Genomic DNA, 12120 nt, shown 5'->3' on the forward strand with positions numbered 1-12120 from the left:
TCACTTCACTCCAGCCTGGGTGACAGAGCAAGACCCTGTCTCAAAAAGAAAATTAAAAGTCAGTTGCAGGGATGGGACAAGGCAGACCCATCTTGATGGCCATTCATGTGAAATAAAAACCCTGGGGTTTTGGTTGATGATATTCACAAAATGAGCCAATTGGATAATGAGGATCACAATAAAGATAAATCAATGTGAAGTTGAATTAATAGGCCCTTGGGGCCTAGGTCCCGAATCTAATAGTCCTGCTAAAACTTACACAGGTCAAACCACTGTGCACTATGATTTAAGTTGTGTACTGATAGGTTAGAGTTTAGAGGCCAGATCCCAGAATAATGAGCGATGGAAGCCACGGCAGTGAGCCTGATAACCCAAATCTCTGAGCCCAGAACTGTCTTTCAAGCAGAAACACCTGGAGTTAATTTTTTTTTTTTTTTTTGAGACCTGGTCTCGCTCTGTCACCCAGGCTGGAGTGCCGTGGCGCAATCTCAGCTCACTGCAACCTCCGCCTCCTGGGTTCAAGCGATTCTTCTGCCTCAGCCTCCCACATAGCTGGGATTACAGGTGTGCACCACCATGCCCAGCTAATTTTTTTGTATTTTTAGTAGAGACGGGTGTCTCACCATATTGGCCAGGCTGGTCTCAAACTCCTGACCTTGTGATCCGCCCACCTTGGCCTCCCAATGTGCTGGGATTACAGGCGTGAGCCACCGTGCCCAGCCCACCTGCAGTTAATTTAAAAGTCAGGCCCTGCTTGTCCAAACCTGCTTCTCCTCCACAGTCTACTGACTCAGTGAATGGCAGCATCATCCACTTAGCTGCACAAGCCGCACAAGGTGGCATCCCCGAGCTCCTTCTCCCTTACCTTCCACCTCTCAAGTCCAGTCCAGCACAAAACGCTGTTGATTTTGCCTCCCAAATCTCCCTGGAACTTGTCATCTCTGTCTCCGTCGCCCTCCTGGCACATGCTGCCTCCATCTTGCCTGGACTCCTGCAGTGGTCTCCCAGCTGTCACCCAGATCTGCCTCTGCTCCTCTCTGGGTTGTTTTCCGCCCTGCAACCACAGTTATCTTTAAAACACACAAATCTGACCCTAATCCTTCATTTCAAATCCAGCAGTGACTTTTCATTAATCTTAAAATGAAGAACAAAATCCTTCTGGCCAAGGTTGGCCCCCACATACCTCTCCAGCGTCCTCCCCCACCCGCTTGCTCTCCTCTGTGGGCCACTGGCCTTCTTTCAGATTCACCCAATGGGCCACAGTACTTCCTGCCACGTGGCCTTCGTGGCATGCTGTTCCCTCACCTGGAACAATGTTCCCTGCAGTCTGTGCCTTATTAACTCCTGCTTGCCCTTCAGCAGTCTTTCCTGACTTCCCCAACCAGGTCAAATTCCCTACTGATAATCTCAGAGGACATGAATCTCTTCTTTGTGGCACTTACTACGTGTGTAATTTTACATATCTTTTGATACCTGCCCCTCCCACTAAACTATAAGTTGCACAAGCGCAAAATCTTGGAACACAGGGCTCAATATTGGTTGAAAGAAAGAAATGTATCAAATATCTGATAGACTAACATAGATTCTACATAGTTACAGAACTAGAACTAGGATTAATAAGTGAAAGTTACAATAATGATGATAATATATTACTGAGCACCCACTATATACCAGGTATTGAAATTACGACGTATTATATCTTAATACAACAATATATGAAGTAGTTAAAATTACTTCGCACAGAGAAGAAAATTCTGTTAGGTTAAGCAACTTGCCCAAAGTAGCAGTCAGTCAACAGTAAAGCCTGTGGGAAGTGCGTCTGTGGGCTCCTGGCTCTCTGTTCCTTTTTTTTTTTTTTTTAAATTTGAGACAGACTCTCATTTTGTTGCCCAGTCTGGAGTGCAATGGTGTGATCTCAGCTCACTGCAACCTCCACCTCCAGGGCTCAAACAACCCTCCTGCCTCAGCCTCTCAAGTAGCTGGGCCTACAGGCATGCACCCTCATGCCCAGCTAATTTTTTTATTTTTTGTAGAGACAGGGTTTCACCATGTTGCCCAGGCTGGTCTCAAACTTTGGGGCTCAAGTGATCTGCCTGGCTTGGCCTCCCTTCAAAGTGCTGAGATTACAGGCGTGAGCTACTGGACCCGGCCTCAATTTTCAGCAAAAGTGTATGAGTATGCTCCTATACCCTGGTCAACATTGAGGTTGTCAATCCTTAATTTCTTTTTTGCTAAACTTTTATATTTTAATTTTATTTATGTATTTATTTTGAGATAGAGTCTTGCTCTGTTGCTGAGGCTGGAGTGCAGTGGTGTGATCTCGGCTTACTGCAACCTCAGCCTACTAGGTTCAAGTGATTCTCCTGCCTCAGCCTCTCAAGTAGCTGGGATTACAGGCACCCGCCACTATGTCTGGCTAATTTTTGTATTTTCAGTAGAGACGGGGTTTCACCCGCTCAGGCTAGTCTCAAACTTCTAACCTCAAGTGATCCACCCGCCTCAGCCTCCCAAAGTGTTGAGATTATAGGTGTGAGCCACTGCCTCCGGCCGATTTATTTATTTTTATTTTTATTTATTTATTTATTTTGAGATGGAGTTTCACTCTTGCCCAGGCTGGAGTGCAAACCTCTGCCTCCCGGGTTCAAATGATTCTCCTGCCTCAGCCTCCCAAGTAGCTGGGATTACAGGCGCCCGCCACTATGTCTGGCTAATTTTTGTATTTTCAGTAGAGACGGGGTTTCACCCGCTCAGGCTAGTCTCGAACTTCTGACCTCAAGTGATCCACCCGCCTCAGCCTCCCAAAGTGTTGAGATTATAAGTGTGAGCCACTGCCTCCGGCCGATTTATTTATTTTTATTTTTATTTATTTATTTATTTTGAGATGGAGTTTCACTCTTGCCCAGGCTGGAGTGCAATGGCGTGGTCTTAGCTCACTGCAACCTCTGCCTCCCGGGTTCAAGTGATTCTCCTGCCTCAGCCTCCCAAGTAGCTGGGATTACAGGCGCCCGTCACCATGCCAGCTAATTTTTGTGTTTTTAGTAGAGACAAGGTTTCTACTAAAATGTTGACCAGGCTAGTCTGGAACTCCTGACCTCAGGTGATCCACCCACCTTGACCTCCCAAAGTGCTGGCATTACAGGTGTGAGCCATGGCGCCTGGCCTATATATTTATTTTTAAGAGACAGTCTAATTCTGCAGCCAGGCTGGAGTGCAGTGGTGTAACTGTAGCTCACTACAGCCTTGAACTGCTGGACTCAAGCGATCTTCCTACCTCAGCCTCCTGAGTAGCTAGGACTTCAGGTGTGTGCATACCGAGCTAATTTCTTTTTCTCTTTTCTTTTCTTTCTTTCTTTCTTTCTTTTTTTTTTTTTTGAGACAGGGTCTCACTGTATAGCTCAGGCTGGAGTGCAGTGGCATGATCACAGCTCAGTGTAGCCTTGACCTCCTGGGTCCAAACAATCCTCCTGCCTCAGCCTCCTGAGTAGCTGGGACCACAGAACCAGGCCTGGCTAATTTTTTGAATTTTTTTTTTTTTTTTTTTTTTTGAGACAAAGTCTCGCTCTTGTCCCCCAGGCTGGAGTGCAATGGTACGGTCTCAGCTCACTACAAACTCCACCTCCCGGGTTCAAGCGATTCTCCTGCCTCAGCCTCCCGAGTAGCTGGGCTTATAGGCGCCTGCCACCACGCCCGGCTAATTTTTGTATTTTTAGGAGAGACGGGTTTCACCATGTTGGCCAGGCTGGTCTCGAACTCCTGATCTCGGGTGATCCACCCACCTCGGCCTCCCAAAGTGTTGGGATTACAGGCGTGAGCCACCGTGCCCAGCCAATTTTTTGATTTTTGAAACATTTCTGATATTCTGTTTAACTTTCTTTTTGCTTTGGCCAATCTTTCTTTCTCTTTCCTTCTTTCCCCCTCCCTAACCCTCCCTTCCTCTCCCCTCCCCAATTCTCCCCTCTCCAATTCTCCCCTGTCCTCTCCTCTCTTCCCCTCTCCTTTTGGGACAGGGTCTCACACTGTTGCTCAGGCTGGAGTGCAGTGGTGCTATCATTGCTCAGTGCAGCCTCAATCTCCTGGGCCCATGTGATCCTTCTACCTCAGCCTCTTGAGCAGCTGGGACCGCAGGAGAGCACACCACTACACCTAGCTAATTTTTGTTTTGTTTGTTTTGTTTTTGTAGCGATAGAGTTTCTGTATGATGCCCAGGCTGGTCTGGAACTCCTGAGCTAATATGATCCACCTTCTTTGGCCTCCCAAAGTGTTGGGATTACAGGCCTGAGCCACCCCGCCAGGCCTCTTTCTTTTCTTTTTCTTTTCTTCTTCTTCTTTTTTTTTTTTTTTTAAGCTGCTCCTTGCTGAGCAGGGCTAACTAGTAAGCAGTGGTCTGTCCCAATCTTTCTATTATGTTTCTTTTTCTTATTGCTCTGTAACAGCTTTTTGTATTTTGTTTATTTCATCAACCATTTCTTCCTAGATTGTAAATTGTCTTTCAACCTTACCTAAAGTTTGCCATAAAGAAGCTCTGTCAATTTTTAGCTGTTCTTTGAAGATTTTAAAACATTAATTGCTAAAAAGACAGGGACAACAGAAAACATGGGTGGGCTACAAAGTATAACAAAGTCTTGCATAGTCATTACCATTTTGATCCCTGGTTGCTTGCAAATGTGCTTCAAATCCCAGCTTGGGCACTTCCTGTCTGATTGTAGGGATTTTTTTTTAAATTTTTTTCTTTTAGAGATGGGCGTCTCAGGTTGGGCTCAGTGGCTCATGCCTGTAATCCCAACACTTTGGGAAGCTGAGGCAGGTGGGTCACCTGAGGTCAGGAGTTTGAGACTAGCCTGGCCAACATGTTGAAACCCTATCTCTACTAAAAATACCAGAATTAGCCGGGCGTGGTGGCACACACCTGTAGTCCCAGCTACTTGGGAGGCTGAGGTAAGAGAATCGCTTGAACCCGGGAGGCTGAGGTTGCCGTCAGCTGAGATCATGCAACTGCACTCCAGCCTGGGTGACAGAATGAGAGACTCCGTTTCAAAAAAAAAAAGAGAGAGAGAGAGAGAAATGGGGGTCTCCCTCTGTCACCCAGGCTGGTGCGATCATAGCTCACTGTAGCCTCAAACTCCTAGTCTCAAGCGATCCTCCTGCTTCAGCCTCCCAAGTAGCTGGGGGTCACAGCTCTGAGCCACCTCGCCAGGCTGCAGGCAAATTTCTTAATCTTGCCGGGCTCCAGTCTTCCAGTCTATAAGGTGGGAATAACAAAATTTGCATATAGGAATTTGGGGAAACGTGTAGTTCTGGGTTTGGGTGAAGACCTCCACCTTTGTAGTAGGTTCATAAATCAAATCAGAGCAAATAGTTGGTGTCTTAAAAACTGTATTTATCTGGGTCTTCTAAGTAAACGGTTTGAGGAGTGGTGGAGGCAGAAATTAAGATTTACTGAGTACTTAGGGTCAAGTAAGGTGCACTGGATCGTGTTAATCGTTAACTCGTGGAAACCGCCCGGAGTGTGTACGCTTTCTTTCTTTTCTTTCCTTTTTTTTTTTTTTTTTTTTGAGACGGAGTTTCACTCTTGTCGCCCAGGCTGGCGTGTAATGGCATGGTCCTGGTTCACTGCAACTCCGCCTCCAGGGTTCAAGCGATTCACCTGCCTCAGCCTCCCGAGTAGCTGGGATTACAGGTGCCCACCACCACGCCCGGCTAATTTTTGTATTTTTAGTAAAGACGGGGTTTCACCATGTTGGCCAGGATGGTCTCGAACTCCTGACCTCGGGTGATTCGCCGCCTCGGCCTCCCAAAGTGCTAGGATTACAGGCGTGAGTCACCGCGCCCGGCCTGGAGTGTGTATTATCCCAATTTTACGGGGAGTAATTGTGCTCACTCGGCTCACCACCAAGTCGCCATAGCGCGCCTCCGCAAGGAAGCCCTCCAGGCACTTCTACTTTCCCGGACCCGCCTCCCGCTCCAGCCGGTTACACGCTCCGTTAGCAGCGTGGGCGGAGTTGGTTCTGCCTTCGCGGAACCAACTGGTCCAGCTTCTGGTGTCTCCCCTCGCTCAATTAAAAGCCAGCTCCTCTCCTTTCGGCTTCCCCACGGTGCCTTTCGGGATTTGTAGTCAGACGTGCTTCAGCCGGCTCTAAGGAGAGCAAAGGCAAGACTCCAATTCCCAGCATCCCTCGCGCCCGGAGAGTGCAGCGTCTATTCTCATCCTCTTCACTTTTCCACTCCTCCCCTTACCTCCCTTCTCTTCTGAATTCTTCATTCTGGGCTCTTGCCTGTGAAATCTTTCTTTGCTTTCCCCATCTTTTCCTCGCATTTTTTCACCATCTTTCCCTCAATCTCCAGGAGCCAATGCGAGACTTTGGCTCCGATTAAGCGACGGCCCGAGACTCGGGGTGCGCGAGGAGGATCGACAGAGTGGTGAGGGGACCTAGGAGGGCGGGAGTGGCAGAGGTATGAGAGAGAGAGAGGTGAGTGAGAGGCGAAGAGTGAGAGGAAGGCAGGGAGAAGCTAGGAGATCGGAAGGCGTGGGTCAGGGTGAATGACGTGAAGTAGACTTGGGAAGGGAAAAGAGGTGGCTTTAGATTTGGGAAGCATGGAGGGGAGAGGTTACCGCCGTACTTAGCAGAAGTGGGCTAAGAGATAGAAGATAGGAAGGACGGGCAGATTTGGAGCTTATAGACTGGTCTGACCAGGATGGGATGGAAGAGAGAGGTGTGGGCTCAATTTTCTTTGTCCCTGTTTAGCCAAAGATGAGACAAGTCATTGAAATACAAAATGATCTTGCAAACACTGGACAGTTAACAATTCTGTCACTTGGTAATTGAGGGAAGACTGGAGTTAAAGGGCAGAAATAGGAGGAGGCAAGAAAGGGAGGGAGATTGGTCAGGTTTGGGAGAAACCAGAGGAGATGAGTGACATGGGAAAGGAGACCACAGAAAAGGTGGGGTTATTGTGGGGACTGATGGATCTGGAATCAGTTAGAAAGGTCAGGGGTGACACTGGCATGGATGGTGAGGTTGCACTTCTGACGTTTGCATTCCTCAGGTGATGGAGAGCACCCCTTCAAGGGGACTGAACCGAGTACACCTACAATGCAGGAATCTGCAGGAATTCTTAGGGGGCCTGAGCCCTGGGGTATTGGACCGATTGTATGGGCACCCTGCCACATGTCTGGCTGTCTTCAGGTGAGGAGCCCCTTCATGGCAGGGAAATGTAATGGGGTCTGCGGACTGGAATAAAATATCATAGGTAAAAGTGTAGCAGCCTGGAGTCGGGGTGGGGACTGGGGGCGAGGGTTGGAAATTGCTCTAAAGTGTGGAGGCCAAAACAGCAGGACTGGTAAAGTTGTGCTGGAGTGAGAAGAGATGTTTGAGAGGTAATTGAGGGCAGAGATGCAGATACAATGCAGCTTCTGATATTAACCTTTGACCTCTGTCCCTGTACAGGGAGCTCCCATCCTTGGCTAAGAACTGGGTGATGCGGATGCTCTTTCTGGAGCAGCCTTTGCCACAGGCTGCTGTAGCTCTGTGGGTAAAGAAGGAATTCAGCAAGTAAGTCTCAGCCAGATACAAATTTCTCAACAGCCACATTTCCCAAACTGCTGTTCCTTGGAGCACTTCCAGGAAGTGTTAATAGATATATCACAAAACTTAAAAATAAATACATTTGGGAAACTCTGCATACTGCCTTTTCCCTTTTATTTATTTCCCAGCTGAGATCTTGCTTTCAAATGTATCTTCCCTCTTAAAGAGTTATGTGTGATATCTGTAATGAGGCTCTGATAAGTAATGCAGTAAAGAATTTGTCTTAGGAAGATACTAATTTCACTCTGTGGAACAGTGTTCCAAGGATCAGCAAGTTCAGAACAGGCAGAGATGGTGGCTTTTATGGGCCTCCTTTTTGTTTTCCAAATACCCTACTCACCTCTCTGCTTCTGTTCCAGGGCTCAGGAGGAAAGTACAGGGCTGCTGAGCGGCCTCCGGATCTGGCACACCCAGCTGCTCCCAGGCGGGCTCCAGGGCCTCATCCTCAACCCCATTTTCCGCCAGAACCTCCGCATTGCCCTTCTGGGTGGGTATGTCACTTCTCTCTCTTCCTAAGCTAGGGCAGGGGAACTGCTGCTTATTAAACCACTAATTAAACTTTGGGAGGGGGAGCTCCTGGGGGCCTCCCCAGAACCTTGTGGTCTCCACGTTGGGAACTCCTTTAGGAGTAAGTTGGACCAGATGTAGTGTGTGGTGTAGGAAATGTCCCCCACTCATGGCCCCTGAGGATAAGGGTGGAAAGATGGCAGAGGGCAGCAAGGAACACAGACAGGGTTCCTTACTCTTTTTTTGTTGTTCTGTTTTGTTTGTTTTTGAGACAGAGTCTCACTCTGTCACCAAGGCCAGAGTGCAGTGGTGTAATCTTGACTCAACGGCAGCCTCTACCTCCTGGGTTCAAGTGATTCTCCTGCCTCAGCCTCCTGAGTAGCTGGGATTACAGGCACCCACCACGACGCCAGGCTAATTTTTTGTATTTTTAGTAGAGACGGGGTTTCGCCATGTTGGCCAGGCTGGTCTTGAACTCCTGACCTCAAGTGATCCGCCCATCTCGGCCTCCCAAAGTACAGGGATTACAGGTGTGAGCCACTGCGCCTGGCCAGGGTTCCTTACTCTTGGCCCATCCTGGCCGTAGGGGGAAGGCCTGGTCTGATGACACAAGTCAGCTGGGACCAGACAAGCATGCCCGGGACGTTCCCTCCCTTGACAAGTACGCCGAGGAGCGATGGGAGGTAAGCACTTGGGAGTGTGTGTGTCTCTGCTTGTGCTTCTACTTCCCATGGCCCTTGGGGCATGGTCTCCCTGTTCTCTTCTGTTCTTCAGGTGGTCTTGCACTTCATGGTGGGCTCCCCCAGTGCAGCTGTCAGCCAGGACTTGGCTCAGCTCCTCAGCCAGGCTGGGCTCATGAAGAGGTGAGGAAGCCGGAGGTACAGCAGCTTTCTGCTGTGCCATCTCCTTGGGTCGCTAAGAAATGGTATCTGGGGCTAGTCAAGATCAGAGGACATTAGCTGGAAAAGGCAAGCTGAGTAGAATATAGCCAGAGATACCAAGAAAAAACGTGAGTGGACAAGTGGGGATAGTAGTCTTTATCTGCATATCACCATCATTGTCCCGGTCTTTGTCTCTAGTACTGAACCTGGAGAGCCGCCCTGCATTACTTCCGCTGGCTTCCAGTTCCTGTTGCTGGACACCCCGGCTCAGCTCTGGTACTTTATGTTGCAGTATTTGCAGACAGCCCAGGTGAGGAGGCCAGGGCCACTTACCAGCATGCTCTGCTCCTCTCAGGTCTCACTGAGAGACTCCTGCCTACAGACTGTTCCCTGATTTTCTCTTCTCTGTCCCTTTCTTCCCATTGTCTCCCTCCCATCCCTCCTCCTTTGTCTCTGCCTCTTTCTCCCTAGAGCCGGGGCATGGACCTGGTAGAGATTCTCTCCTTCCTCTTCCAGCTCAGCTTCTCTACTCTGGGCAAGGTAAGCAGGGGGCTGAAAGGTATAGAGATGGGAAGGGGAAAGCAAGTTGTGGGGCAGTAGAATAGACTGAGAAGATAAGAATGAACACAGAACGAACAGAGATGGAGAAAGAAAGAATGAATGTATGGGGTTGGGGGTGGGTGGGTTGTGTTTTGGACCCCAGCTGGAAACCTCTGTTCCTCAGGATTACTCTGTGGAAGGTATGAGTGATTCTCTGTTGAACTTCCTGCAACATCTGCGTGAGTTTGGGCTTGTTTTCCAGAGGAAGGTATGAGCGCCTAGATAAGTGGCTTCCAGGGAAGAAACAGGGTGGTGTGTTGCCTTTGCCTTTAAAAAGGAGTGGGGTCTTGGGGCAGTAGCAGGAAGCAGTTGCCAGAACTGAATACTTGGGTCTCTCGGGGGAGAGAAGTTGGGGGTTGAGGTTCTGCATCTTGGGAGGGATCTGATATTTCAGGCAGGAAGATGTAAGGCAGTGACTTCTGAGACAAGGCATCTGCCTTTCTATTCTTTTCAGAGGAAATCTCGGCGTTACTACCCCACACGCCTGGCCATCAATCTCTCATCAGGTGTCTCTGGAGCTGGGGGCACTGTGCATCAGCCAGGTTTCATTGTCGTGGAAACCAATTACCGACTGTATGCCTACACGGGTGAGGCGGGACAGAGGGCCCCTGGAAGAGGAGGTTGGGGGTGAGGGAATGCCAGTTTATGTTCGTGTTTACCTGGCAGTCTACAGAGCTCTCTGACATTTCTCATGACACTTGAAAGAAGGGCTTGAGGGAGTCTGGGTGTGGGGGTGGCCTCCTCATCCTCTTTCTATCCCTGGCTCAGAGTCGGAGCTGCAGATTGCCCTCATTGCCCTCTTCTCTGAGATGCTCTATCGGTTCCCCAACATGGTGGTGGCGCAGGTGACCCGGGAGAGTGTGCAGCAGGCAATCGCCAGTGGCATCACAGCCCAGCAGGTATTCCCACTTGGGAGAGGTGGAGCAGGAAGACAGGCTGCACTTGGGCTGTGGGGGACAGGGGGTCACATTATGGAAGGCTAGCTCTGAGTCTGTTATAATAGGTGGTGGTGAGTTGTCTGTGTTTGAAGAGAAATGAAGGCTTTGGGTGTGAGAATAGGTAGACCCTTGAGGGGAAAAAAACATGGAGGGAGGAGGTATAGATCTGGATTTGTGCCTCGGCACTGCCACATCCTAACTGCGTAAACTAGACATAGTTGTTTTGCCTCTGTGAGCCTCAGTTTCCTCATCTAGTAAATGACAGTTCTTACCTCAGGGTTGCCGGGATAATTCATTGGAAGAATAGGGGCAAAGCATTGAGCTCAGCACCTGTCATGCAATAAATGCTAAAAAAAGAAAATAGTAGCTGCTGCTATTTTAAAGAAAGAAAAACAAAACATTACTGGAAAGGGCGAATGTGCCAGAAAAGGAATATCCCACGTTGCTGGGAGCAGCAACGTGGGATAACAGCTGAACTGGGATGGGTGGAGTTGATGACAGGAGTTATGAGTTTTTAGAATAAGCTGATGTTCCAGTGACATTAGGTGACAGCTCAGATGGCTTTCCTGCCTTCTTGCTGGAGCCCTCATGCCATTCTTGTCTGTTTTCCTAGATAATCCATTTCCTAAGGACAAGAGCCCACCCAGTGATGCTCAAACAGGTATAGACGGGCTCCAAGATGTCAGAGGCTGGCAGCTGGTGATGAGATGATGGAAAAGAAAAAGGGGCATCCAAATCTGGGGAAGAAACAGAGGGCCGGGTTGTCTGGGGCAGTATTCTGAGTCCCTACAGTCAACCCTTGCTCCTTGCAGACACCTGTGCTGCCCCCCACCATCACCGACCAGATCCGGCTCTGGGAGCTGGAAAGGGACAGACTCCGGTTCACTGAGGGTGAGTAGCTTCTGGTGGCCAAGTCTTGGTCATTGGCCAGAGAAAGGGCAGACAGTTCAGTCTGCATTTTATTTTTTACTTCATGGACTAGGAGAGAAAAGCTGGCAAGACAGTTTTTTTTTGTTTTGGGGTGAGTCGGTAGTAAACAAATCGTCCCAAATCAATGCACTTTGGATTTGGCTAGGTGAGGGAATAATTCACAGTAATTTGTATTAGGCCTTTCTGAATATGGCTGGATCACACTGGTGTTAAGATGAACCCCTGAGCAGACAAGCATAGAGAATTAGTTTGTAAAATTGCGGTGGGGGCAAGCCCAGACCGCGTCCAGGGCTGCCACCAAGGAGCTGGGGGGATTCCCAATAGGAGCTCCGAGCTTCACTTTCTCGTCTTCTCCCCGCGCCCCTCCCGTCCTGCCGACCCCAGGTGTCCTGTATAACCAGTTCCTGTCGCAAGTGGACTTTGAGCTGCTGCTGGCCCACGCGCGGGAGCTGGGCGTGCTCGTGTTCGAGAACTCGGCCAAGCGGCTCATGGTGGTGACCCCGGCCGGGCACAGCGACGTCAAGCGCTTTTGGAAGCGGCAGAAACACAGCTCCTGAGAGCGCGGGACTTGGACACGGACCTCGGCGGGCGGGACTGGGCGGGGCGGGGCATCAGAACTCAGGTGTTTTTTATTTACGCGTCAGGGCTTTTCTTGTCTAATAAAGTTATAATAGCTAGCAG

General features: G+C 49.3%; 1 protein-coding gene across 2 annotated transcripts; it reads left to right on the top strand.

The window, feature by feature from the left end:
• Window positions 1-6165: 6165 nt before the first annotated feature.
• Window positions 6166-12119, top strand: GTF2H4 (general transcription factor IIH subunit 4). Of its 2 annotated transcripts, none has more exons than XM_004043608.4 (14): window positions 6166-6417; window positions 7045-7184; window positions 7446-7550; window positions 7943-8074; window positions 8677-8773; window positions 8865-8953; window positions 9170-9281; window positions 9443-9511; window positions 9696-9779; window positions 10026-10158; window positions 10340-10470; window positions 11123-11170; window positions 11322-11400; window positions 11824-12119. In XM_004043608.4, exons 2-14 carry the CDS (start codon window positions 7048-7050, stop codon window positions 11994-11996), a joined length of 1389 nt encoding a protein of 462 aa, XP_004043656.1. In that variant the 5' UTR covers window positions 6166-6417; window positions 7045-7047; the 3' UTR covers window positions 11997-12119. The 2 variants fall into 2 exon arrangements, with proteins under 2 accessions (XP_004043656.1, XP_018884814.1); XM_019029269.3 differs by having other exon boundaries at window positions 6189-6392.
• The last annotated feature ends 1 nt before the right edge of the window (window position 12120 follows it).

Source organism: Gorilla gorilla, chromosome 5 (assembly GCF_029281585.2).
Source record: "Gorilla gorilla gorilla isolate KB3781 chromosome 5, NHGRI_mGorGor1-v2.1_pri, whole genome shotgun sequence".
Taxonomy (NCBI): domain Eukaryota; kingdom Metazoa; phylum Chordata; class Mammalia; order Primates; family Hominidae; genus Gorilla; species Gorilla gorilla.

Excerpts from the sequence above, each read along its gene's own strand:
- GTF2H4 (XM_004043608.4), top strand. The coding sequence starts at position 7,048 with ATGGAGAGCACCCCTTCAAGGGGACTGAACCGAGTACACCTACAATGC. Across the intron at positions 7,185-7,445 it reads ACATGTCTGGCTGTCTTCAG|GGAGCTCCCATCCTTGGCTA; the intron begins GTGAGGAGCCCC and ends GTCCCTGTACAG. Across the intron at positions 8,075-8,676 it reads CGCATTGCCCTTCTGGGTGG|GGGGAAGGCCTGGTCTGATG; the intron begins GTATGTCACTTC and ends TCCTGGCCGTAG.